The following is a 25741-nucleotide window of genomic DNA, read 5'->3' as shown; positions in this document are numbered from 1 at the left end:
GAGAGCATTATTGATCCGCCGGTGGCGCGGCGGGGAAAGAGCGTGTCCGACCAATGGAAAGTCGTGAGAGGCGTGAGAGGCGGGCCTAGGGAGGAACGGCACGGTGTGTACGGAGCATGCGGACTCCAGCTGGGTGAGTGCGTCGCCATCTGCCCCGCTGTAAAGTTGGACTGTTGGGGCCGGGAGAGAGGGAGGAAGGAAGGGACCGTGCCCAGGGCAGGGGCAGGTCTAGGATTCGAACCCTGGCCCTTCAGTCTAGAGACAGAAACTTACAAAGAGACCCAAGCACTTTCCGGGAAAGTGTTAAAAGTGCGAAGAAGCTACGAGCTTAAGTCCCTCCCTGTCTGCGCCCGTTAGTTCTCTGTGCAGCCTGGTTCCCCATCTTACAGCACCTGCCCCCCAGGGTGATGTTTGCAATATTTAGACTGTGCTTGGAAATGGGGTTGAGAGAGAGATGGAGAGAGAATTTCCCATCAGCCTTGGAATAAAATCCACACTACTCCCAATTCATGTTCTGCCTTGTCAACCTTGCGTCCTCACCTCTTACCACTCTTTCCCGGCTTACTCCATTCCAGCCACACTGGCCTTCTTTGCTGTTCCCCCAACAGCCCACCTCAGGGCCTTTGCACATGATGGTCCCGCCGTCTAGAACCCCGGACCTTCCCAGGGCCAACTCCTTATCATTCAAGGCCTTCCCTGACCACCCTTCATCAAGTAGTCACTCGATCAGGTCGCTGTTTTATTTTCTTCACAGCACTAATTACAATCTGAAATTAGAAATTTATCTTGTGTTTAAAAACGTATGTATGTTGTCATTTATTTTCTATTGCCCCCCCCCGCCAATTTTCCCTCCCCCATTCCAAATGTGAACTCCGAGAGGACAGAGATCTTGTCTGTTTTTATTCACTGCTGAATCGTCAGCATCTAGACCCAGGCCTGGCACGTAAGAGGTGCTCAGCAAATTTTGGGGAATAAGAAGAGACCAGCACTAGGCAGAGATGAACCAGGGGAAGACGGAACTGGAGGGATAGTCACCGAAGAGGTGGGGCTGGGAAGAAAGAGTGAGAAGCAGAGTAGGGAGAGAGCAAGGCCTTCCTTGATTGAATGTCATGGGGGACAGGTCCCCCCGCCTTCAGGGGTCCCCTGAGAATGGCAACCCCAAGGCGTCTCCCACCTGCCCACCCAACCCCCATGGAGAGCCAAGAGCTCACCTGCTCCCCCCAGGGCATGCGGGGTAGGGACCAGGGGATCACAGAAGTATGGGTCCTGCCCCAAGTCTAGCTGGCCTGGCAGTGCACAATGGGACTGTTCAGATGGCACTGAGGGACACTCTGGGGTGAGTGCAATGTCATCAAAGAGGTCGAGGGTGGAAGCATCCAGGGCAGCGAGACTCAGGCTGGGGCCGGCATAGGGTGCCTCAGTGGGGGCCACAGCACAGGCCACACCCAGGAAGGGGGATGGAGGTGGTCGGGGTGGCCTTTGGGGTGGTGGTCTCCGGGGAGGTGCCTCCTGGGACAGGATGGACATGGTTAGGCGCTGAGTGGCAGCTTCAATCTTGGCAAACTGCCTGCAGAGAGAAACGAGCATTAGCCAGGTGACCACGAAAGAGTCCCCTCCTGTCTGCCATCCTAGGAGTGGTCTGTCCCTTCTCTCCCTCCCTACTTTTCTTCTCTGTGCTAGTCTCCCTGCCCCTGGGTCCATTTTCTTGAGTCTGACAATTCAGTCTTTCTAACCCCATTCATCAGGAAGCTCTGAACAGCATGGGGTTTGTGCACTGGACTAGTCCAGCACTGTGCACATTTTTGAGATTTAGATTTATTACTGACCATATTCCAACATATAAAAGTATAAAATGTCTTAAGGAAGGGGTGCCTTTAAAAGAATTCTCACACAAAGGCATGCACTATGGAGTAGCAGTGCATCAGCAACGTGGATTCTGCTTCCTAAACAGCTGTGAATCTGCATCTCCACCAACTGCTGGTTGAAGTCCCCAGCCTCTCCCACCTGGATGACTACATCAGCCACCGCACGGCTCCCCCCTCCCCAGCATTCCTGCCCCCTCAATTAACATGACAGATGGACCTCACAAACTCCTATGGGATGAACTGTGTCCTCCTAAAATTCCTATGTTGAAGTTTAAACCCCCCAGGACTTCAGAATGTGACTGTATTTGGAGATAGGGTCCTTAGAGAGGTGATCAACTTAAAGTGACATCATCAGGGTGGTCCCTAATCCAGTAAGAGGAGATTGGCACACAGAGGGATGACCCTGTGAGAAGTCTAGGAGAGAGGCCTCTTGCTGCCTGACACCTTGATCTCAGACTTCAGCCTCCAGAATTGTGAGAATGCACATTTCTGTTGTTTAAGTCACCCAATCCGTGGTGTCTGATTATGGAAGTTCTAGCAGATTAATACAGAAAACATAATGTTGAGCAAAAGCAGTGAGACTTAGAATTAGTGGCTCAGTAGTAGAGCGCATGTTTAGCATGTACAGGGTCCTGGGTTCAACCCCCAGTACCTCCATTAAAATAAATAATAATTTTTAAAAAGTAAATAAATAGATGAAACTGATTACCTCCCCCCCAACACAAAATAAAACAAAACAAAAATAGAATTAGTGGCTGTGTGACTCCATTTAAATAAAGTTCCAAAACAGCCTAACTCGGTTGACAGGGAAGTCAGGATGGTGGCTTATGGGAAAGAGACACCATGAGGGCCTTCTGGGCAAGGAACGCCCTGTTCCTGGATCTGAGTGTTGGTTACTTTAGAGGGCTCCCTTTGGGAAAATTCATTAAGCTCCACATGGAGGATATGTGCCTTTTTTGGTACTATGTTGCACTTCCAGGGGAAAGTTTATTTTAAAATGTAACTGATATTGCATGATTCCATTTATATGAAACGTCCAGAATAGGCAAATCCCTGGAGAAACATAGAGCAGCTTGATGGTTGCCAGGTGCTGGGGGGAGGGGAGCATGGGGAGGGCCTACTGATGGGTACAGGGTCTCCTCTGGGAGTGATGAAAATATTCTGGAACTAGATAGAGGTGACGGTTGCAAGACGTTATGAATAAACAAAATGCCACTGAATTGTACACTTTACGATGTTTAAAGTGGTGAATTTTATGTTATGTGTATATTATCACATGAAAAAAACATATATATCTGGCTCTTAAATAAATTAGCGAGAGCTGCCACTCTGAAGCTATCTTCGGTGCCAAGGATAGTTATGCTCTGAGTGCCCCAGGGAAAGTTTTCAGTAGTGGAAGTCAGGTTAAATGATGGAGAGAGAGAGACTGACTTAAGATCCACAACGATTTCATGCCATGTATGGTCCTTGAATTGAACAAACTAAGTGTAAACAGCATTTAGGGCTGAACGGTTGTGACATCTGTGACTTATTTTAAACTATTTAAAAAGTATAGATGAAGGAAATATGCTAAGATGTTCTGGACAGTCATATCTAAGAGACGGATTAGATTAGGTGATTCGTGATCCTCAAGCCCGCGATTCTCAAACTTGAGTGCACAACAGGACACCCAGGCGGCTTGTGGAAACACAGATTCCTGGGCCTGTGGGCTTCTGTTCCTGCAGGTCTGGGGTGGGGTCTGAGAATCTGCATTTCTGACATGTTCCCAGGGGAGGCTGAGGTGCTAATACTGCTGGTCTGGGGACCATCTACCTTTTGAGAACTGCCGCATCAGACAGCTGTCTCGACTTTTCTGGAGGTTTGGAAGTTTTCACAAAAAGTTAGAAATCCACAGCATGGGTGGGAGTGGGTTCTTGAGGGAACAGGGCCTGAGGGGACCTGGAGAGAGAAGGAGGGCATGGGTGGGAAGATGCTGAGGAGAACTTGTCTCTGACCTGGACCTTCTCAGGCCAAGCCTAAGTGTCCAGGGGAATGTGCTTCAGAGCTGCTGGGCTGCCCTCAGGGCCACTGGTGGGTGGCCAGGGTCTCTGGGGAGCATGTGGCAGAGCCAGGCATAGGGGTGATGTCTAGGATGCTACGGCAGAGAAGCTGGCCCTGGGGAGCAGGGAGGAGAGACAAGAAGCCTGGGAGAGGAGAGGCTGGCATTAGCAGAGGGTCCAGATCGGGGAAGGAGGGCTGAAGAGGGGGAGAGGTCCTTCAGCAGTCGATGGCGAGGCTGAAGAGGAGTTAGGAGGCCAGCTCTGGAACATGGGGCTGGGCCCTTTTTGGGGGGAGGTGCCTGTTTTCCTCTGCAGTGGTGGGTGGGTGTGGAGGGTGGTGGTGAGCATTCTGGGCACGGCCAGGGCCAGGCATCCTGTTGGAAGGTGGCTTGCGACGTATGGGGGCAGTGGTTAGGCTGGACCAGGCTCCCATTTACTCAAATCTGGTTCCAAGACCTCCGGGAGCAAGGACCTGGGCTGGCTGGGAGGAGCGACCTACTTAAGAAAAGCAGGTCCTTGGGCAAGTCACTTTATCTCTATGTGCCTCAGATTTCTCGTCTGAAAAATAAGGATTATACTAGTGCCTATCTTTTCTAGGGTTCCTGTCAGGCATTAATGAGTTCATACTCATTGTGGGTATTGTGAGTTAAAATGAAAGTACTTAGAATAGTGCCCAGTACATAGTAAGTATCAGATGCATTTCAGCTACTATCATCACCATCACCATTGTCACCTCCATCACTATCACCATCACCACCACCATCATTATCATCATCACCACTATTGTCAGCATCACCACCATCACAGTCATTACCATCACCACCATCACCAGCATCATGATCACCACTATCACCATCATCACCATTACCATCATCACCATCATCACCATCACATCACTACCATCATCAGCATCATCACTGTCATGATCATCACCACCATCACCAGCATCATCATCACCATCATCACCATCACCATTATCATCAAGTCCCTGAGATGCTGTATCCAATTAGGACTGCAAAGTGGTCCAGAGCATGGGCTCTGGACTAAGACTGCCTAGGTTTATATCAGCTCTCTAGCTGTGTAGGCTTGGACAAGTTATTGAACTTCTGTAAGTTTCTGTAACTACAACACAGGGAAAAGACGCAGGTTTGTTGGGAGCACTAAGTAATACAGCCCATGTTAAGGCCTTAGTACAGTGCACCTGGCACACAGTAAGCTCAAAAAATGGTTCCCATCAGGGGGAAGGAGAGCACAGGGCAAGAAGGGGTGGAGCTGGGTGGGTGTAAGAGGTAGGACAGGCTGAACAGAGACCTGAAGGAGCAGAGGTCTCCATCCACACTCTCAGAGACATGGAAGGGCATTGCCCTACAAAGGGAAGAGCATGTGTAAATGCTCAGAGGCTGAATGGTGAAGTGCTGGATGGGGAGCTGAGGCTGGCAAGGGAAACAGGTGCTGATGGGGCAGAGGGTTTGTTCTGAGAGCAATGGGGAGCCACAGGAGGTACTTGAACAGAAGAGGGGCTGAGTGTGGTGTGTGGGTTAGAAAGGGCTGCTTGGAAGCTGCTTTCCAAAGGTCCCAGAGTCAGACCCCATCTCTACACCCCCTACCCCATCCTGGTCTGAGCCACCACCATCCCTCACCTGGATTACTGCAGTAGCTTCCTCCTGGTCTCTCATGTCTGCCCTCGCCCCTACACAATCTCTTCTCCTTTAAGATCCCACCACATCCCAGCTCAGAGCCCAAGTCCCTCCAGAGTCCCCCCAGGCCAGGGCCATGTTTCTTTTGAATCTAATTCCCTCCCTCTTTCACTCTGCTCCAGCCACCCCAGCCATCTTACCTCCTCCAAACACACCAGGGATGTTCCTGCCTCCGGGCCTTTGCACTTGCCCCTTTCCTACAGTGCTCTCCCCTCAGGTATCCACAGGGCTCCTTCCCTCCCCTTCCTTCCTCACACCTTCCCTAAAATAGCAGCCCTCCCCCAGCACGCCCTCTGTGGCACTTACCACCTTCTAACATACCATAATTTTAAAAAATTGGGGTAAAATTCACATCACTTAAAATGAACCATTTTAAAGTGTGCAATTCAGTGTCATTTAGTCCATTCATGATGTTAGGCCACCATTACCTCTCATTAGTTCCAGAAATTTTCATCACCCCAGAAGGAAACCCCCTACCTGTTAGCAATCTCTCCCCCGACCCCAGCCCCTGGCACCCACTAATCTACTTTCTGTCTCTGTGGATTTGCCTGCTCTGGACATTTCACATTAACAGAATCACACAATACATGGCCTTTTGTGTCTGGCTCCTTCCACTCAGCACCACATCTTCAAGATTCATCCACATTGAGACATCATACTATAACTGTCACTTCTTTATTTTGACTGTCCCTCAGCTGCCTCCCCACTGGAACACAAGCTCCACAGAGGCCGAGAATTTTATCTGCTTTGCACTATGGGTCTCTGGAGCTGGCACACAGGTGGTGCTCAATAAATGCATGCTGAGTGTTGATTGCATCCAGCCCTGGGGTCCACGTCTCCCTGTTCTGTCTGGGCCTGGTCTCCCTCATACTGAATGCTCAGGCCCATCTCTGCTTCCTTCCGCCCATCTTCACCCCACTCCACCTCACCTGCAGATCTGGTTGTGCAGGAACCTCCTGTGGTTGGGCCTCCTTTTTGGGGGCCGGGTCCGACGGGGGTGCAGGGTGCGCAGTATGTGGGCAGCTGCCCCGCTCACAAAAGCACACAGCTCCCGGGGCCCTGGCTCGGAGATTCCAGGGGCTGCAGGAGCCCCAGGGTGCATGGCCCTGGTGATCTGGAGTAGCTCCTCACAATATTCCTGCCGATCTGAAAGCAGTCCCCCAAATCTGTGAAGAGAGAGGAGCAGCAAGGGCTGGGGCTCAAGGCTGGGGAGGGGGACAGGAAGAGAGGTGGGCTTTGGGAGGAGCAGGTGGATCTGCAGGGAAGGGCACTGCCCGGGCTGGTGGAGGCAGGACCCAGGGAATTAGGACAGGTCATCCCACCTCTGCCCTAGCCCAGTCCCTGCCTCCAGTGAGCTGGACTCCAAGCTTTGAGGAGCCTGTGGGCGGGGTGGGGGGGCGGTCTGATATAGGAAGGCAAGGGGGCAGGGAGGGGAGGTGCCCAATTAGCACATAGTTGGACCTGGGATCTGGGACCTGGCAGCGTATATGGGGGCCAGAGAAAAGCGCCTGGAGATGGCCAATTAAGGGGACAAAGCCCTCATTAGGGAGGCGAGGCCAGGAGCCGAGTCAACCGCAGCGATTAGTGTGGAGGACCTTTAATTGCAGTCGCGGGAAGGGGGGGTGAGAGGCTTGGGTGCAGGCTGGGAGGGTGGGGAGGCGGCCCTGGGAGGCACACTGGGAGTCTCCAGCTGTGGGGCAGGCACCCACATCTGCCCACCCACCTGCAGACACACCTACCTGTGCCTCCCTGCCTCCCTCTGCCCCAGGCCCAGCATCCTGGGGAAACTGAGGCTCAGAGAGCAGCCTGCTCATGCTCAAGGTCTTCCGGCCTGCAAAAGGGATTAGCTTCTGGGGGAGAGTTGACTTCCAAACCCTGCGTCTCACATCCAAGCTTCTGAGTGAGCACGGGGAGGGGGAACACCTAGTTGCTCGGGTGGCTGACATAGGTGACAGCCAGGCTGTGGCAGAAGGGGAAGAGGAAACACGGGCATGGTTTCCCCCAAGGCACTTTACTGAGGGACTGGGGGGCCCCTGGTGTTTGGGGAGGCAGAGAACCGGCTGGAGGTGGCGGGGGAGGGGCTGGCTGCCAGGGCTGGGAGTGGGGTCCTCTTGTCTCCGGCAGAGTGTTGGCCCAAGTTGGGGAACCCGGGCTGGGCTGGTGTGGGAGGCAGGTGTCTCTGTGTCTGCGCTGAGAAGACCGCGTTGGAGGTTTGTGTTGGGAGGTGTCTGTGCCCTGTGGATGCTGTGACACGTTACCACAAGCCTGGCAGCTTAATACCATGCACGTCGATTCTCTTGGAGTTCTGGGGGTCAGAAGTCCAACACGGGTTTTGTGGGCTAATGTCAAAGTGTTGCTTCTGGAGCTTCTAGTGAGGAATCTGTTCCCATGCCTTTTCTGGCTTCTAGAGGCCACCCACTCGAATTCCTTGCCTTGTGGCCCCTTCTTCTGTCTTCAGAGTACATTGCTCTGACCTCTGCTTCTGCTGTCCCATCGGGTCTCTAACTCTGACCCTCCCTCTTATAAGGACTCACCAGGTAACCCAGGGTAATCTTCCGTCTCAAGAGCCTCAACTCCATCACACCTGCAAAGTCCCCTTTGCCATGTTAAGGTCTCAGTCACAGCTTCTGCAGATTAGGACGTCAGCCTCTCTGGGGGGCCGTTATTTAGCCGGCCACAGAAGGGGAGGCTCGGCCCCAGCAGTGGCTCCTCCCAGGTGGCCCTCAGGTCCATGTTAGCGGGGCCAGTTGTTCCCGCTGCTGGGGCTGAGCCTGGGGCTGCCCTGGTCGCCTCCAGCATCCAGGCGGGGAGAGACACAGCCAGAACAGTGAGGACGTCCCCTGCGGCTCCCCGGTGTCCAGGCCCTGCACCTGACGTGCTGTGTTTCAAGGAGGCCCCCCTCCCCTGGGCACTCACAGGAAGACATTACCTTCCCTGTTTCTTGAAGGAGAAACTAGGGTTAGGGCACACCATCACCCAAAGTCCCAGTAGCAGAGCTGGGACTTAACCCTCATGGGGAAAAAAATGGAGGCACACTAAGAGCTTTCTAAAGGGTCTCATAGTTGTTAAATACTAAAGTATGTAATTTCTCACTACACTTACAAATATTCTCTTCTTTCCACCAAATGATACCCTGATAAAGTTATCAGCAACAAATTATAAAAGACTGGCAGAAAACCACCTCTGGCTCCGTAAGAGAAACGAGAGCTACCAGATGTGATAAGGTGTAATGTTATGGAATTAAAAAACCAAAACCTCAGTGCCACCACTTGGGGGATTCTGTGTCCTGACCTGAGCGTCCGTCACCTTCCTGGTAAATTGGGTGGCGCAGCAGCCCAGGGGGAGACTGCGGCTTTGCGACTTCCCCGAGCTCACGGAGCTACTGACAGCAAAGCTGGGGTCTGAACATGAGTTAGCATACGCTGGAGACCACGCTTTTGCTTCCCAGGCCTGCTCATCGTCCAGCAGTGCCACCCACCTGGGTCAGCACAGCGGTGGCAGCCTAGAGGGCGGGCGCAGGGCTCAGGGTGGGGGCCACCAGGTGGGCCTCGGCAAGGCAGTAGTGGGTGCTGAGGGAAGCCTGCGTGGTGAAGGTTCCCCATGCCAGCGATATTGCCAGAGGTCGGCTTACCTGTGAGCATGTTCTGAACTGTGGCCACTGAGGCCAGCAACAGCAGGTCGACCATGTGTCCAGTGTTGCCCTCGCTGGCCTCAGCTCCAACATATGAGCTGTGGTCCCTCCCACACCCAATACCACCAGTGTGCCATGACACAGCCAAGGACAGGGCAGTGTGGGCACATGTGTGGGGACATTGCAGGCCTCGCCTGTCCATCTTGGATGCCCCCTCACTGGCCTCCCCTCCTGGCCCCCGGCGTCTCTCACCGCCGTCTGTCTGTGATTCTCAGTAGCTCCAGTGCTGTCTCTCCATCGTGCATGCTCTCTCCTCTGCCCCGCTGGTTTTTCTGCCCCTCCCTGGGTTGTCTGTAGCTCTTTCCTCTTCATCGTGTCTGTGACTATGCCTCCCACCATTCCTGTGCTTCTGAAGGCTTCTCTCACCATCTATTTCACCACCTCTACAGTGTTTCTCAATGTTTGTCTCTCTGACTTTGAATGCATCTCTGTCTTGGTCTGGGTGGGTCAATTCCACACATGTGTATGTGTGTGTTTGTGTGTATCAGCACATGTGTCCTGGACATGTATGTGGTGTTGTGAGATGGCCTGGAAGGTTTCCTGTCTCGTTACTCTCAGGCCAAGAAGGAAGAGTCCAGGGTCCCTTAGCAAAGGGCCAGGGGCGGGGGGAGAGGAACCCCAGGTCTATGGAGGATTGGAGGTCAAAGCTCAGAACCCAGGACAGGCAAGGGGCCACCTCTGCATGGTGGGGGCATAACCTTTGCTAACCCAGCTCCAGAAGTGGGCTCACATCCAAGCCACCAGGAGCCAAGGGCAACATCTGCTGGCCATCTCTGTCCCACTGCCATACCAGCAAGGAATACATCTGGGGCCACCCACTGGCAGGCTCTGGCCTGGGGATGCTCCACCAGGGGGCGCCAACGCCCTAGGCTGGTGCTGGGAGGCCCTGCTGGAGTGGCGCTCAGGGTGTGTGGTTCCCCACTTCTGAGCCCTTGTCTGCCTGTCTCCCTGCTTAATAAGAGTCACCCACAGCTGGGGGCTGGCTTCCTCTGATGTTTGTGGAGGACCTGCAGTGCAGGTATTACAGGGTATTCACAGGCTCCTTTCTCCTATCCTGGCCCTTAGAATTGGGAGTTGGGGGACACATTTAATCATTGAACAAGCATTTGTTGAGCACCTACTGTGTGCAGAGACTGAGGATGCAGTGGCAAGCAAGACAAAGACAGTCCGTCCCTGTTGGAGTCTGGAAGGGGGACAGCTGTATAAGAAATGGCCAGTTGGGGATGTACTGTGAAGGTGCTCAAATTGGACAGAAATTGGAGGCTGGATCAGGGAGGAGTGCTGCTTCAGCCAGAGACGCCCTCCCTGAGGTGATGGTTGTCCTGCATCCTTAATGGAAGATATGGCAGCCAGGAGCTTCCCAGGCGGAGGGCATAGCGGGTGCAAAGGCCTTGAGGCAGTAGCAAGCTTGAGGTGAAGTCAGAGAAGTGGACAGGGGTCAGACCCACAGGGCTTTGTAGGCCAGGTAGGAGCTCAGTTATGAGGGCAAGGGTGATGGGGAGCCACTGAGGGTTTGTATGAGTCAGGGTTCCCCAGAGAAACAGAACCAAGAGGATCTATATGTATCTCTATATCTCTATCTCTGTCTGTCTGTGTAGCTATCTCTATAGAGAGCTTGTTTATGTTACATTACATATATAAAGAGATCCACTATAAGGTACTGGCTCATGCAACTATGGAGGCTGAGAGGCCTCACGATCTGCCATCTGCAGGCACCCAGGAGACCTAGGAGAGCCAGTGGTGTCATTCAAAGGCCTAAGACCCAGAGAGTTGATGGTGCAGGTTCCAGTCTGGGTCTGAAAACCTGAGGACCAGGAGTGGCAAAAGCAGGCAGAGATCAATGTGCCAGCTGAAATGGTCAGGCAGACGATGAATTCAGCCTTCCTCCACCTTCCTGTTCTGTTCAGGCCCTCAGTGGATTGGGTGAGGCCCACCCACACTGGGCAGGGCATCAGCTTTACCCAGCCTACTAATGCCAGCTCTTCCGACAGCACCCTCCCAGACACACCCAGAAATCATGTTTCACCAGATACCTGGGCATCCTGTGGTCCAGGCCAGGTGACAAGTGAAATTAACCATCACATTTCCTTTAAAATTTTTTTTAAAATTTGCATTCATTTTTATTGAAGCATAGTCAGTTTACAGTGTTGTGTCAACATGACATTTCCTTGTGATTAACTCGAGGCCAGCTCATTGGGACCCTTGATTGTGCCTGTCAAGACCCTTCCACTTTGCCATGCAGCAGAACCTGTCACAAGAGTGGGGTCTACTGGAGAAGAGGGGCTTGTTATACACGGGTGCTGGTCACTGGGGATCATCACAGAAGGTGGCAGCCTCTCTTGGGCAGGGGATTTGGTGTGTATCTATCCCTGACACATTTCTGTACTTAAAACAGAGAGATCCATTTTCCCCACACAGATGGGACCCTCTGAACTGTCCTCCTCCAGGGAGTCTGCCCTGGTTTTCCCCCTATCCCAGCTGGCTGGGAAGTCTCCTCTGGGTCCCTTGCCCTGGGCAGCCTCCAGGGGCTCCTGACCATGCATGTGAGACCTGCGAGATGGTCCTTGGATGGAGGTGGACTCTGGGCTGGATACACTCCCAGTTAAATCACTTCCTGGTACAGGATGTTACATCACTTCTGGCTCTGTGCCTGGCCAAGAGACTTCAGAGAGCCTTTATTTACTGAGCTCCCCCCACCCCTACACACCAATGAACTGGGGAACTGGAGAGGCCTGGCAGGGCAGAACAGGCTGGAGGACCCCATGAGAGCCCCAAGAGATGTCAGAAAGGAGCATCCTTAGGCTGTGTGAGGCACAGGCTAGCCCTATGGCTCCCTTCTCCTGGGACAACAGACAGCAGTGACCTGGGGACTCCTCTGTCTGCCTCCTCCCTTATTTAAAATGTATCTCTGCTCTTTTCACTCTACTTGTGTGAAAAGGATATTTTATTTTTGATCTCTGGCCCTGGGAGTTCTGCCTGCTCCAGATACCTCCTTTGTGGGGTGGGGTCGGGGGTGCTCCTGGGAGAAGTGTCCCCTCTCCCCAGGTCACCCCAGGCCCTAATCCTGTCTTCTCTAGTGACTGCAGGTTGTGCTGTCACCAAGGTGATGGATTGAATGGCCAAAACCAGAATCAAATGTCCACACAGCAGGACACTCCACCTCTCCCTTCCAGAGGGAAGGGAGGTTGGTTGGGGGGTTCAGGCATCTGGGGTCCTGGAGCATTGGAGGGGTAATGGTGAGTGGGATCTGTGTTCCTCCTCGACCCTGTAACCCTGTAATCAAAGGGGGCAGGGCCCAGAATCTAGTCCTGGCCAAGCCACATTAGAGCTGGATCCCAGAAGCCCAGGACACGTGCCCCAACCTCCAGAGTGTGGCTGGCAGGCTTGCGGGGGAGGATGTGTGGGGAAGAGGAAAGGGCCAGTCTCCCCAGCTCCTCCCAGGGTTTCTCTCCCCCTCCTTTGACAACTTCCTCGAGATTGGGGTGCAGACCCTTGCCAATCCTCTTTTGGATGACAGCTCTAGGATGGGGGTAAATGGAGAGACACCCCCAGATGCACACAGGGCCTTTGGGGCATGTGACAGCCTAGGTCCCTGGGCAGGGTTGTGTAGGTCTTGGCCACCTTCAAAGACTGCAGTCCCCACCCCGACCCCGGCCCCCAGGGTGGTGGGGCTCAGTGGGACTGGAGCTGGATAAGACTCCTCATCTAGTTTGGAGGGAGCCAGTCCCCCTAAAACCTGGGGCGGGGTGTTGTTGGCCAGAAACAGGAATACTGGAGACTGGAGAGGCATATATCCAGCTGTTTGCTTGGTCCCACACTGAGGCTTCACTGACTGCCTCCAGCCCTGGACATACCTCCATGCCTGTCTCTCGTGCTTTATTTTTCTCCCAGACACTTAGCAGCTCATAGCATGGGACATGCGTTATTTATTGTGCCTTGTTTATTACCACTCCTCACCCCCTACTGCAGATTTTGTAGTCACTGGGACTGGACTTCTGTTGCCCCCTCTCTGGCCCCCCATCTCTATGTCCCAGCTCCTAGGGCAAGACCTGGGGAGGGTCCTGGGTCAGGACTGAGGATCTGGACACTACAGGGTCCTAGGAGCCTCTGAGCACTGGCCTGAGAGCCTCTGATGACTTCTTGTGATATCTGTGTCAGCTGCCTGTCTGTGAGAGGGCCCACGATGTCCCTCGCAGGGCCATGCAGAGGATCCCACATACAAGGCTCCAAGAGGGATCCAGCTCTGGGATGGATGGGGGACAACTCCTCCCATCTGTGTCCCTGCAGAGCCAGACACAGGTTTGGCATCTTGTCACTTGCCCTGCAGGGCTGTTAGTGTTGTTTTGAAAATGAGCCCGTCAAATCTGCACAATCTTTTTTTTTTCCCCCAAAGAGGCGCCAGACCCCGAGTGGGAGCCAGTTGCTCATAGGGGATCCTCCCTCCATCCCCAAGCCTAGGTAGTGGGCAGGGCCTGGTGTGTTTAGGAGCCATGGATACAGGTGGGGACAGACCCCAGGGGGCAGGGCCTGCAGCTCTCTGCTCATCCTAGTCTTCCCCTTCTTTACGCCTTAACAGCTCAATCTGCTCCAGTGTCCCTCCCAGTGCCTCTAGCAGCCTTGTTTCTGGAGGGGTAGTTAAAAGCTGAAGTGAAAGGAATGCATGGGCTAACCTGGAAGCCAAAGGTTTCACATGCCTGAATTCACTGGAGACTTCATAAAGACCCCACAGGGCAGGAACAGGTCCAGCAGCTCAGAACACCCATGAGTCCCAGCCTGCCGGGGGATAGGGTAGGTAGGGCAGGCCTTGGGAAACTATGGGAGGCTGTAAAAATTCACTTATTCAACAGAATACCTGCTGCTTGTGGTCAGGCCCCTTTTTGGTTCCTGGGGACACCCGGGTGGCAAAGAGAGACCCTATCCCTCTGTGATGGAACATAGATGAGTGCCGCTGAGCATGTAATGGGACCCCTCCTAGCATAGGGGCTTTCCAGTAGGAGTTGAAAAGGGACAGGGGTAATATGCAGTGTGGCCCTCAGGCTGAGGAGGATTGTCTTGGAGCAGCGGTTCTCACCAAGGAACTTGTGGCCAGGTCTGGAAATGGCCAGCCGTCATAAGATGTGGTGGAGGTGAGCTCGGGGACAAGGAGTGCTATAGGCCTCTAGTGGGTGGAGGCCAGGATGCTGCTAACCGTCCTACAAGGCACAGGACAGCCCCCATAGCAAAGAACGATCCGGCCCAAATGTCACTAGTGCCATGGTTGAGAAATTGTTGGATGACCCGCAGAAAAGTCAGTTTGGCTCAGAGGCCGAGGCTGGTGAGGAATGATCGTGGGAAGGATCCGGGAGAGTGGATCAGAGACAAACCCATCTTCCCCTAAGCCCCAGGCTGCGGAGGAGGCTTGGGGCCCCTGGTGCTCTGGGCAGGCCCCTGCACAAGCAGGGCCGAGATTTCGGAACAACTGCACTCTCGAGCACGTGGGACCTGGTCGGGGCAGGAAGCACTGAGGGTCTCCGTTTCCCAGATGAGGGAAATGGGAGCCCCGAGGGCCTGGGCATGGGGGCCAGGACAGGAGTGACCACACCCCTGGTGGGCGAGGAGTACTCGGGAACCGCGCTGTCGAGGAGATGTTCTAGCCCAGACGAGTGGGAATCAGTACTAATAAAGGGGAACATGCGACCCCGCATCCCGGCCTGGCTTTCCCCAGCCGTGGGCCGACCCCCGTGACCGACCCAAGGACCGGGCGGTCAGGGTCCCGGGAGAACTACAACTCCCAGGACACCTCGCGCCGCCAACGCCTGGGAACGCCGCGACAGCCGGCGGCCAATGGGGGGACGGGGGCGGAGCCTCGGCGCACGTGGCGTCGTGACGCACCGTCGGCGACGCCGGGGTTTGTGTGCGCGAGAGGCCGCCGATAAAGGTTGGGTGCCTCGTGCCGGGGGCCGTTGGGAGGGAGCGCACCCCCGCCCCCTCCCCGGCCCCCACTCCTGCACCTCAGCTATTGGGGCCCCGCCTTCCCGTCGGCCCCCGCGGGAAGGCCCTGGGTCTCCCCCGCTCGTTCCCCGGTCGGGGCCGCAGGTGAGAGACCGGAGGGGTGGGGGTGGGGGGAGGGACCGGAGGGCGGAGACGTTGGTGAAACGGCGAACGTGAAACCGGAAGGGACGTCTTAAAGGGAAGGGCTCTATTTCACCTCCGACTCATGTCCGCCGGGCTGGCTCCGCCCTCTTAAAGGGCAAGGGGCTGCTTTTTAAAGGGGCGGGGCAGGGTGTGCAGTTTACAAGCGCTTCACGCATTTTCCCTCGCCCAAGAATGAATTATCTCTTTAAAGGCCAACGACAGTGTTCCAGGCACTGAAGGAAAAGCATCTGAATCCTGGTGGCTTCAAAGCAGTTCTTAGTTTAGCTCAACAAGGTGGAGACTGGTGTGCAGTAGCAGCGTCCTCTTAAAGGGGAAGTCGGGCCGATGGAAGGGTGTGGTCCGGCCTTTTGAAGTGTGTGCTCTTTATTGGTTAAGATGGGTCCGAGCTCTTCCAGACCACGGATGTCTCCTGTTTAAGGCAAGCCGGCCTTCTGAAAGGCACGTGCTTGTTCCCTAGGATAATCACTTAAAAGGAGTTGCTTACATTTTAAAGGGAATGCTCATCTTTTTGAAGGGAATCTTTATAGCCTGTCCAGAGGGGCTGCCCAGCTTTCTTTAACCCAGGATATGTTCACTGAGCATTCTCTCTGTGCCAGACGTTACTCTAGGCGCTGAGATGTAAAAGTGAACAAGATGCCTCTAGTATCTGGTGGGCAGAGGTCAGGGATGCTGCTAAACAACTTCCAAGGCAGCCAGCCCCTGGACGCTGGTCCAGCCCCAAATCTTAACAGTGCTGAAGCTGGGAAATCCTGATCATAAAAGTAGGTTAGACGGTAGTTAACCCTATGGAGAAAAAATAAGGCAGAGAAAGACAATAGGGAATGTTGGGAGGGTTTGTAGAGTTAAGTAGGGTGCTCAGGGGAATACCTCCCCTAGGTCACATTTCAGCAGACTGGGAGGTGAGGGAGGGAGCTCACTGGACATTGGAGGGAAGGGGGTACTAGGCAGGGAGTCGGTGTGAGGGCCGCAGGTGAGAGCAGGTGACTAGGGTGCTGTGAGGGTTGGAGAAGCTATTGGAGGGCAGTCAGGGAGGGGAGGAGGCCGTGGGGCTCGGGAAGTCTGTAGGTTCTTGTAATTGATCTGTCTTCTCTCAAATGAGAGCTGTGGAAAGCTTTTGCACAGAGGAATGAAATGGCCCATCCTCCGTCTCTGTTGGCAGTTTGGATTCAGCCTGTGTGTTAGGAACAGACTGGGGGTGGGAAGAGTAAGGGTAGAGACAGGGAGATCTATCAGGAAGCTGTTGCAGCTGCCCAGGAGGGAGATACTGGTGCCCTGGACAAAGGTGGTACTGGGGGACTTGGTGGAAAGTGGCCAGATTCCAAGGATGCTCCTGCTGGAATCGGGGAATCGGCTGACAGACTGGTCCTGAAAAGTGAAAGAAAGAGAGGAGGTGAGGATGCCCTGAGGAAGAATAAAGGTGTTTCCAGAGATGGAGAAGACTGTGGGTGAAGGAGCGATTTGGCAGGGACAGAGGGGCGGGGACAGAGCAGGAACGAAAACAGGAGTTAGGTTTTGGGTATGTTAAGTTTGAGGTGTCTATGAGGCATTGTCTGGCAGGGGTTTAGAGTTCAAAGGAGAGGTGTCAAGTAAAGATCAGTATTGGAATCACCCCATTTATAGATTGTGAAGTCCCAAGAGTGTGTGAGGGCTTCCAGGGAGAATGTGGACATAGAAGAGGAGGGTTGACAGAGCCCTGGATTCTCCTACATTCACAGGTAGGGGGACCAGAAGGACTAGCGCCCGAAACAGAGGAGGGATGGGAAGTGAGGAAAGCAGTCTCCCAAAAGCCAAGGGGAGTGGCTTAAGGAGAGGGAGCCTAAGGCACCCACTGACCACTGAGCAGAGACCACCAGACTTAGCACCACGGAGGCCGTGAGAGGAGGAGGAGGGAGGATCTGACTGATGGGGTTTGAGATGGGAAAGAGTATGTACTGACAGCACTTTTGAGTTGCTGTGCTGCAAGGAGATAGAAATGAGGCCATAGCTGGAGGAGTGAAGGATTTTTGTTGTTTTAAAGATGGGAAATCTAGCTTTTGGGTACACTGATGGGAATGGTCCAGGAGATGAAGAGATCACTGTAGGTGGGAAGTCAGAGTCTTTGGGCCCAGAGGCAGGCAGGTGGGGAGGGGTAGTGCTGAGTTTCTTGGCTCAGCACCACTGGCATTTTGGACCAGTTCTGTGCTGGGGGGGTCGCTGCCCTGTGCACTATAGGATGGTGAGCATCATCCCTAGCCTTCACCCACCAGATGCCAGTGGCATCTGCCCCGCCAGTGGACAACCAAACAACGAAAACAGTCTCCAGGCATTGCCAGATGTCCCCCGGCGTCGGGGGCGTGATGGTGGGGGAGATTCCACTGCCCCGTGGAGAGCCACCAGTGTAGCGGTTGGAACGTGGGACTCTTCTGGTTGCTTTTATTTTGCCAGTGACAAGATCAATGACAGGATCACCTATCTGCTAAGAGCAAGACGGGAAAGGAGAGAGGTCTGAGGGGAAAAGAAACATGTGGAGTATCACCTGGTAGGGGTGGGTGAATGGGCCAGAAGAATGCAGTACGAGCATGCAGGGCAATGGGGAGGGAGCTTTGAGGTTCGTGGGTGTGAATGCAAAAATTGCCAGTAACCAGCAGCATTTATGGGGGGGGGGTAAAGGGGGAAGTGGATAGGGGGTGGAGGGTGCAGAGCTTGCAGGATCAGTGGATCATGGTTCTGGTTGAGCCCAGGGATTTTAGGTTAGGGTACCCAGGGGGAATGGTCAAGGGGATGGGGTGCGTGCAGAGTGGGGTGTTCACAGAGCCTTTGTTTGTAGTGAAAGGGTTTTAGGATAGGGCAGTGGGCATGGATATTGAGGCAGGAAGGAGGGTGAGGTCTTCAGAGGGAGTGAGGTGAAGGATCGGAAGCCATGGTGCTGAGACCCCAGCCTGCTTCAAGAGCACTGCCTATCTTTAGGGGAAGTGAGCCCTAAAGGCAGTGCTTGGCCTCTTAAAGGCCATGTCCAGCCCCCTAGAGGAGATGGCCAGCATCAGGGAGGTGACCAACTCCTCTCAATTTGCCCTGTTAGTTACCATTTTAGCACCTAAAGTCTTCCATCCTGGGCAGCCTCTCAGTCCAGGGCTGACCTGGGCCATACGAAGCCCTAATCCTAAGAGAGGTGCCCCTTGCCTCTTAAAAGGCCAGCGTGTGGGTTTGGGGTTGAGAGAATTCGGTGTGTGGGTGGAGGTGGGGGGAGCACACGCCCTCCCCTGACCCGGAATCCCTCGTCAGGTGTGATGGTTGGATCCCACGCGGACATGGCGCCGGCCTCTACCGCAGAGGGGGCCGGGGAGAAGCCGGGACCCGCGGCTCCCGCTCCGACGGCCCAGTATGAGTGTGGGGAGTGCGGCAAGTCCTTTCGCTGGTCATCCCGGCTCCTGCACCACCAACGCACGCACACGGGAGAGCGGCCCTATAAGTGCCCCGATTGCCCCAAGGCCTTCAAGGGCTCCTCGGCCCTGCTGTACCACCAGCGGGGCCACACGGGCGAGCGGCCCTACCAGTGCCCCGACTGCCCCAAGGCCTTCAAGCGCTCGTCACTGCTGCAGATCCACCGCAGCGTGCACACAGGCCTGCGGGCCTTCACCTGCGGCCAGTGCGGCCTGGCCTTCAAGTGGTCCTCGCACTACCAGTACCACCTGCGGCAGCACACGGGCGAGCGACCATACCCTTGCCCGGACTGCCCCAAGGCCTTCAAGAACTCTTCCAGCCTGCGGCGCCACCGGCACGTGCACACGGGCGAGCGGCCCTACACCTGCGGCGTGTGCGGCAAGAGCTTCACGCAGAGCACCAACCTGCGGCAGCACCAGCGCGTGCACACCGGCGAGCGGCCCTTCCGCTGCCCGCTCTGCCCCAAGACCTTCACGCACTCCTCCAACCTGCTGCTGCACCAGCGCACCCATGGCAGCGCGGCGGCCGCCCCCGCCCCTCCACCGCGGGAGCCGGGCGGCAAGGTCTTGGTCTCCGATGCCTACCTGCAGCGGCACCTCCAGCCCCCCAGCCCGCCCGCGCCCCCACCGCCTGCGCCCCCGCCCGTGGTGCCCGAGCTCTTTCTGGCCGCGGCCGAGACCACGGTGGAGCTGGTGTACCGCTGCGACGGCTGCGAGCTGGGCTTCGGCAGCGAGGAGCTGCTCCTGGAGCACCAGCCCTGCCCCGGGCCCGAGGCGCCGCCTCCGCCCCAGGACGCGCCCACCGAGCCGCCCAAGGCCGACCCTCCCCCGCAGCCCTCTCTGACTCCGTCGTCCCCCCTGCCGCACCCCCAGCCGGGCGCCGCTGCCGCCCCTGGCTTTGCCTGCCTCCCCTGCGGGAAGTCCTTCCGGACAGTGGCCGGCCTCTCCCGTCACCAGCACAGCCACGGGGTGGCTGGCGGGCAGGCATTCCGCTGTGGCAGCTGTGACGGCGCCTTCCCGCAGCTGGCCAGCCTCCTGGCACACCAGCAGTGCCACGTGGAAGAGGCCGCGGCCGGGCGCCCGCCTCCCCAGGCTGAGGCTGCCGAGGTCACCTGTCCCCAGGAGCCCCTGGCCCCCGTCCCCGCCCCGTCTACTCCCGCGCCTGCCCCGGCTTCTGCGGAGCGACCCTACAAGTGCGCTGAGTGTGGCAAGGCCTTCAAGGGCTCATCCGGGCTGCGCTATCACCTGCGGGACCACACGGGTGAGCGGCCCTACCAGTGCGGTGAGTGTGGCAAGGCCTTCAAGCGCTCGTCGCTGCTTGCCATCCACCAGCGTGTGCACACGGGCCTGCGGGCCTTCACCTGCGGCCAGTGCGGCCTCACCTTCAAGTGGTCCTCACACTACCAGTACCACCTGCGGCTGCACTCCGGCGAGCGGCCCTACGCCTGCGGGGAGTGCGGCAAAGCCTTCCGCAACACCTCGTGCCTGCGGCGCCACCGGCACGTGCACACGGGCGAGCGGCCCCACGCCTGCGGCGTGTGCGGCAAGAGCTTCGCCCAGACCTCCAACCTGCGGCAGCACCAGCGCGTGCACACCGGCGAGCGGCCCTTCCGCTGCCCGCTTTGCCCCAAGACCTTCACGCACTCCTCCAACCTGCTGCTGCACCAGCGCACCCACTCAGCTGAGCGCCCTTTCGCCTGCCCGATCTGTGGCCGCAGCTTCGTCATGGCTGCCTACCTGCAGCGGCACCTGAGGACGCATGCCCCCGCCAACACTGCTTCCGGCCCCGCAGCCCCGCCTGCCGGCCCCCCGCCTCCTGCCCCACTGGCTGCCGCCCCAGCCCCCTCTGCCACCCAAGATGTCCACGTCCTCCCCCACCTCCAGGCCACACTGTCCCTGGAGGTGGCAGGGGGTACGGCCCAGGCCACACCCCCGGGCCCAGCAGCCCCCAACTCCCAGACGTTTCTCCTGGTGCAGACTGCCCAGGGTCTCCAGCTGATCCCCAGCAGCGTCCAACCCTCCACACCCCCGCCCCCACCTGCACCCCCCAAGCTCATCTTGCTGCCCTCCTCCAGTACTGGTGGTGGGGGCAGCCATGCCAGGCAGGGCCCACGAGCTGTGGGGAAAGCTGGTCAGGGGGCTGGAGTAGTCTGGCTGCCAGGCCCTGGAGGGTTAGGGATGCAGGGAGGGAGCAACACCGGGGCCAGCACGGGAGGGCAGAGCCTCATAGTTCTGCAGAATGTGGGGGGTGGGGAGACAGGGCCGCAGGAAGTGAGTGGGGTCCAGCTCCAGCCCCTTCGGTCAGCCCCAGAACTGACCACGGTCCAGATCCAGCCAGCCCAGGAGGTGACCACGGTCCAGCTCCAGCCAGCACAGGAGGTGACCACGGTCCAGCTCCAGCCAGCACAGGAGGTGACCACGGTCCAGCTCCAGCCTGTGGCAGGTCAGCTGTCCAGTTCCAGTGGCGGAGCCGTGACTACTGAGGCCCCTAACCTACTGGTGGTTCAGAGTGGGGCAGCCGAGGAGTTGCTGGCAGGCCCTGGCCCCGGGGAGCCTGGTGATGGTGAGGCCAGCACTGGTGTGGTCCAGGATGTGCTCTTTGAGACCCTGCAGACGGATGAGGGGTTGCAGAGCGTCCTGGTGCTGAGCGGGGCTGATGGGGAGCAGACCCAGCTGTGTGTGCAGGAAGTGGAGACCCTACCCCCAGGGCTGGCTGAGCCGCCAGCGCCCGGCCCACAGGGACAGAAACTGCTCATTATCCGCAGTGCTTCAGCCACCGAGCTGCTGGAGAATGGCAGCGTTGGGGGAGGTGCAGCCGCGCTGCAGCTGCTGGCCCCACCACCACCTAGCCCGGCCTCTGCTCCGGTGGGCCTCCCTGCGGCTCCTGCCTCCCAGATGGTACAAGTGGTCCCTGCAGGAGCTGCACCTGGTGGCATGACCTCACAGGGTCTACCCTCTATCCAGATTGTCCAGACTCTGCCCGCAGTCCAGCTGGTGCACACGTTTTGACTAGAGCCACTGTTACCTCTTCCTGCCCTACACAGAGACCCGGACGCACTGTCCACCATGGCTAAGCTAAGATCGGGGGAGGGGAGCTGCAGGCTGGACTTGCTAATAAAGACCAGAATCTCCTCTCCTGTGTTTTTGTTTTATTAGTGGGGTAGGAGGTCAGTATTAAGACTCATCTCTTGCTTCCTGGTTCACAGGTGACTTGCTTTGCGTCTTGGGGCCAGCCACTTCTGTGTGGGGTTCTGTTTGTCCTTAAAAAAGGGGGATGCAGTGGTCACTGTACAGGGAGGCATTGGAATCTAGAATCCTGGTTTTGTCACTTGTTCCCTGTAAGTCACCCCACCCATCCCCTCACGAAAAAACGGGTGGCTGACAATGCTTACCCTTAAGGTCACTGAGAGCCCGGGTGGGTTGGGGTGGGTGAGTTTGGGAGCTAGAGAGCTCAGGATGCGACGCGGCCCCTCCCACGAAGGCCCGGGAGTCTGAGAATTGATCCATTCCCTTCGTCGCCCCGCCCACCCCCGCGCTCAGGTTGCTCAGCAACAAGGGGACTTCCGGAAGCTAGCTGGCTTTCAGCGCGTGCGGTTAAGTACCGCTCCTCGCCCCCACCCCTCCGGGTCTACTGATCCCATCCTCTCCCTCCTGCCCTCTACCCCGCCAGCGTCCGTGCGGGTCTTCCTGCCGGCCCCCTTTCTCCATTGCTCCCCCTCTACCTCACGTCCGTCGGGGTCGCGGCTCCCTGCCCTGGTCTAGCCCCAGCCCAGGCAAGACTTCCCCCACCCGCCTCCAGAAGTGTGACAACAGTTGCTAAGGCCGGGTGCAGGCCCCGCCCCGCCCCCCGCAGCGCGCGAGTCTGACGTCACTTCCTCCGGCGACCCCTTCCCGACCCTGCCCCCCCAACCCCTTGTCAAAAGCAAAGCGACTCGCAGAGGTGCTTGCAGGTCCTACTTCCCGCGACGCCGTTCGGGGGTGGTTGGGCACAGAGAGGCTCTGGGCACTGAGGGGTCAGGAGCGCAGTCCCTTCCCCAGGAGCCTGGGAGGGAGCCCCGTGTTGCCAGTTGTTGGCGTGCACGGGCCGTTCAGGCGTAGATCGCTGAACCGTACGGAGGGCCTGGGGGCATCCCGGGAGACTTCAGAAAGATCGTTGGGTTGGGAGGAAGCCTGCCCTGTCTCGACCCTCGCCTGGGGGCCGGGAGCGTCCTCAGTGACCTATCTTGGACATGCTGCTGCTTGTCCGCAGCTCTGGGGTGCTTTGGGCACCAGAGGTGCCCTCCTGACGCTGACCTGCTTGTTTTCGCCAGGTGCACGCCTGCTCCCTTGGGGGCGCGGGAGCCTGGGGGCTGCAATGGCCCCCAGCCACTTGTCGGTGCGGGAGATGAGGGAAGATGAGAAACCCTTAGTGCTGGAGATGCTAAAGGTGAGAGCGGGCAGGGGCGTCAGTGAGCCTGGGACCCGGCGCCTGTGAACCTGGGTGGGTGGAGGGTACCGGTGAGGGGGGCGGGGACACCAGGGAGCCTGGGAACGGGGCGGGGGCAGAATGGGGGACCAATAAGCGTGGGGGGGGGGCGGGGACACCAGAGAGCCTGGGAGGGGCAGGGCCGGCCTAGTGAGTGGCTTCACCCGCCTTCCTGAGGCAGCCCTGACTCCTGGGGAGCCGCCTTTTCCTCTTAAGAGACTTACTAGCTTGGCCCTTTCTCTCTCTCTCGTACCTTCTCCCTATCCTGGGGGGCAAGAAGGGTTTTAACAGCTGGAGGGCTGTGGAGTCGATGGCATACCAAGTCTTTCCGTATTCTGCCCACTTCCAGTCTGCTTTACACCCCAACTTCCTGCTCTTCAAAGCAGAATCCCTGGGCCTCAGCTTGGCATTCGAATACCCATAGTCCCCCTCTAGCGTCCTCTCTTGCTGTCGAGAGCGTGCTGCTACTCTGGCTTGGGGCATTTCCTCTATTCAGCCTTCCCCGGTGCCCCGCACCTGCACCTGCACTGAATGGGGAGCCCCACAGCTCCTAATTCACCCATTCACTCACTCAAAGCCCGGTGTGCCAACCCTGTGTTCCCTCATGTCCACAGCAGATGTGGTCCTAGCCCCTCTGCCACAGGCCCCAACTCAATGCCTGCCTGCCTTCGCCTCTAGCAGCCCCCACCCCGGATCCCTCCTGGTCAGTGTCGGCCTCCTCTCCTAGTCCCTGCTGCGCCTGGGAGCCCCCCAGTCTGACTGTTCCTCCCGCCCACAGGCCGGTGTGAAGGACACGGAGAACCGCGTGGCCCTCCACGCCCTGACACGGCCGCCAGCCCTGCTCCTCCTGGCGGCAGCCAGCAGCGGCCTGCGCTTCATCCTGGCCTCCTTTGCCCTGGCCCTCCTCCTGCCCGTATTCCTGGCTGTGGTGGCCATGAAGCTGGGCCTGCGGGCCCGGTGGGGCTCACTGCCCCCACCGGGCAGCCTCGGGGGCCCCTGGGTGGCTGTGAGGGGCTCGGGCGATGTGTGCGGGGTCCTGGCCCTGGCCCCAGGCTCCAATGCTGGTGATGGGGCCCGGGTCACCCGCCTCTCTGTCTCTCGCTGGCACCGCCGCCGAGGCGTGGGCAGGCGGCTGCTGGCCTTTGCTGAATCCCGGGCTCGAGCCTGGGCGGGCAGCATGGGGGAGACCCGGGCCCGGCTCGTGGTCCCGGTGGCTGTGGCGGCGTGGGGTGTGGCAGGGATGCTGGAGGGCTGCGGCTACCAGGCCGAGGGGAGCTGGGGCTGCATGGGCTACCCGCTGGTGAGAGAGTTCGGCAAGGACCTGTGACTCCACAGCCCAGAGGGAGGAAAACCAACGCTTAGTGAGCATGTGCTGTGTGCAGGCACTTTCACAGCCTCCCTCCTTCTGTGGATTCCCCAGCCCACCCGGGGCCCAGAAACAGGCCCGCAAAGGGCAGGAGACCCCACCACAGCCTGACATCTGTCTGTAGCGTTTGAACTTCTCAGAGAGGTCGACCTGTCCAGCCCCTGCCTCAGGTTCTGTCTGCACTGAGAAATTTCCCCGTCTATCTGTCTGTCTGCCAGGCCATTGCCGTTCGTGCTGCGGGCCTGGGAGAGATACGAGGTGGGAGGGGAGGAGGCCCCTCCACCAGGGTTAGAGCTTGCTGCAGGGGCAACCCAAGCGGGGAGCAGACCCCCAGGAATGGGGTGGGGATCGATGCCTGTGCTTGGAGGGGTTGAGGCTGCAGAGGCAGAGAGGAGGTGAGCGGAGCCTTTGCTGAGGAGGGTTGTCTGTGTAGAGAGCCCCGGGGTGGGGGGTTAGGCACAGGGTTGCCCAGCTAGCCCCTCCCCGGAAGGTGAGAGCCGGGAGGGGCGGCAAGACCCATCTGGTTTTTTACACCGGTTTGCTAATAAAGCCTGAAACTGCTGTGCGCCTGTCTCCCTCTCTCTGATGCCTTTTCCAGTCTGTCTCGGAACCCCTCCTTCTGTCTGGCTCCTCCTTTCCCGGGGTTGACATTAATTGTCAGCGGTAGGGGTTCTGGACTGGGAGCAGGGGAGGCAATGAGCTCACTTCAGCCCCGCTCCCTGCCAGCGCTCTGACTCACGCTCCCCATTACCGAATTTTTTCCGCCTCACAGCTGCTTAGTGCAGTGTGTGTGTGTGTGTGTGTGTGTGTGTGTGTGTGTGTGTATGTGTGTGTGTGTAGTACCCCTCCTCCACCCAAGCCTTGACCCTTAGTCCTTTCAACCCCCGACCCCAGTTTCCTCAGGAGACACACAAGTTCAACCACCGGTCCCTCAGACGGGGCTGGGGACTTTGTGCACAAATCTGCAGGGCGGGGGGGGGTGTTGGAGAGAGGGGTTTCTCAGTCTCCTTTTCCAGTCCAGGAAGTCCTTCCTGGTGTCTGGCTGCAAGCCCTCTTGCTGCATC

General features: G+C 57.4%; 3 protein-coding genes and 1 long non-coding RNA gene across 14 annotated transcripts in view; 2 read left to right on the top strand and 2 right to left on the bottom strand.

The window, feature by feature from the left end:
- ZNF628 (zinc finger protein 628) overlaps nt 1–21978 on the top strand; it is a 29559-nt gene extending 7581 nt beyond the window's left edge. For 2 of the 6 annotated variants that reach the window (XM_072968326.1, XM_072968325.1), the window contains one exon: nt 18689–21978. In XM_072968326.1, coding sequence (XP_072824427.1) covers nt 18689–21855 — 3167 coding nt within the window. In that variant the 3' untranslated portion in view covers nt 21856–21978. The other 4 variants (XM_072968330.1, XM_072968327.1, XM_072968328.1 and 1 more) reach the window with 4 other exon arrangements.
- NAT14 (N-acetyltransferase 14 (putative)) lies at nt 4–25242 on the top strand. 6 transcript variants are annotated; one of them, XM_072968434.1, is made up of 3 exons: nt 4–133; nt 23157–23272; nt 24090–25242. In XM_072968434.1, exons 2-3 carry the CDS (start codon nt 23201–23203, stop codon nt 24636–24638), a joined length of 621 nt encoding a protein of 206 aa, XP_072824535.1. In that variant the 5' UTR covers nt 4–133; nt 23157–23200; the 3' UTR covers nt 24639–25242. The 6 variants fall into 6 exon arrangements, with proteins under 6 accessions (XP_072824535.1, XP_072824536.1, XP_015105105.1 ...); XM_072968435.1 differs by lacking the exon at nt 4–133 and adding an exon at nt 15252–15367; XM_015249619.3 differs by lacking the exon at nt 4–133 and adding an exon at nt 22731–22786.
- Nucleotides 879–6957, bottom strand: C9H19orf85 (chromosome 9 C19orf85 homolog). The gene is made up of 2 exons (XM_031682071.2): nt 6531–6957; nt 879–1567 (listed from the first exon to the last, which is right to left on the bottom strand). The coding sequence occupies exons 1-2, from the start codon at nt 6701–6703 to the stop codon at nt 1108–1110; spliced, it is 633 nt and encodes a 210-aa protein (XP_031537931.1). The 5' UTR covers nt 6704–6957; the 3' UTR covers nt 879–1107.
- LOC140698331 (uncharacterized) lies at nt 21981–22545 on the bottom strand. The gene is made up of 2 exons (XR_012076073.1): nt 22239–22545; nt 21981–22106 (listed from the first exon to the last, which is right to left on the bottom strand). It is a non-coding gene; the product is annotated as an uncharacterized lncRNA (long non-coding RNA).
- Nucleotides 25243–25741: the final 499 nt, after the last annotated feature.

The sequence above is a fragment of the Vicugna pacos genome, chromosome 9 (genome assembly GCF_048564905.1).
Source record: "Vicugna pacos chromosome 9, VicPac4, whole genome shotgun sequence".
Classification (NCBI taxonomy): Eukaryota; Metazoa; Chordata; class Mammalia; order Artiodactyla; family Camelidae; genus Vicugna; species Vicugna pacos.
This window is presented reverse-complemented; position numbering and strand designations above follow the sequence as displayed.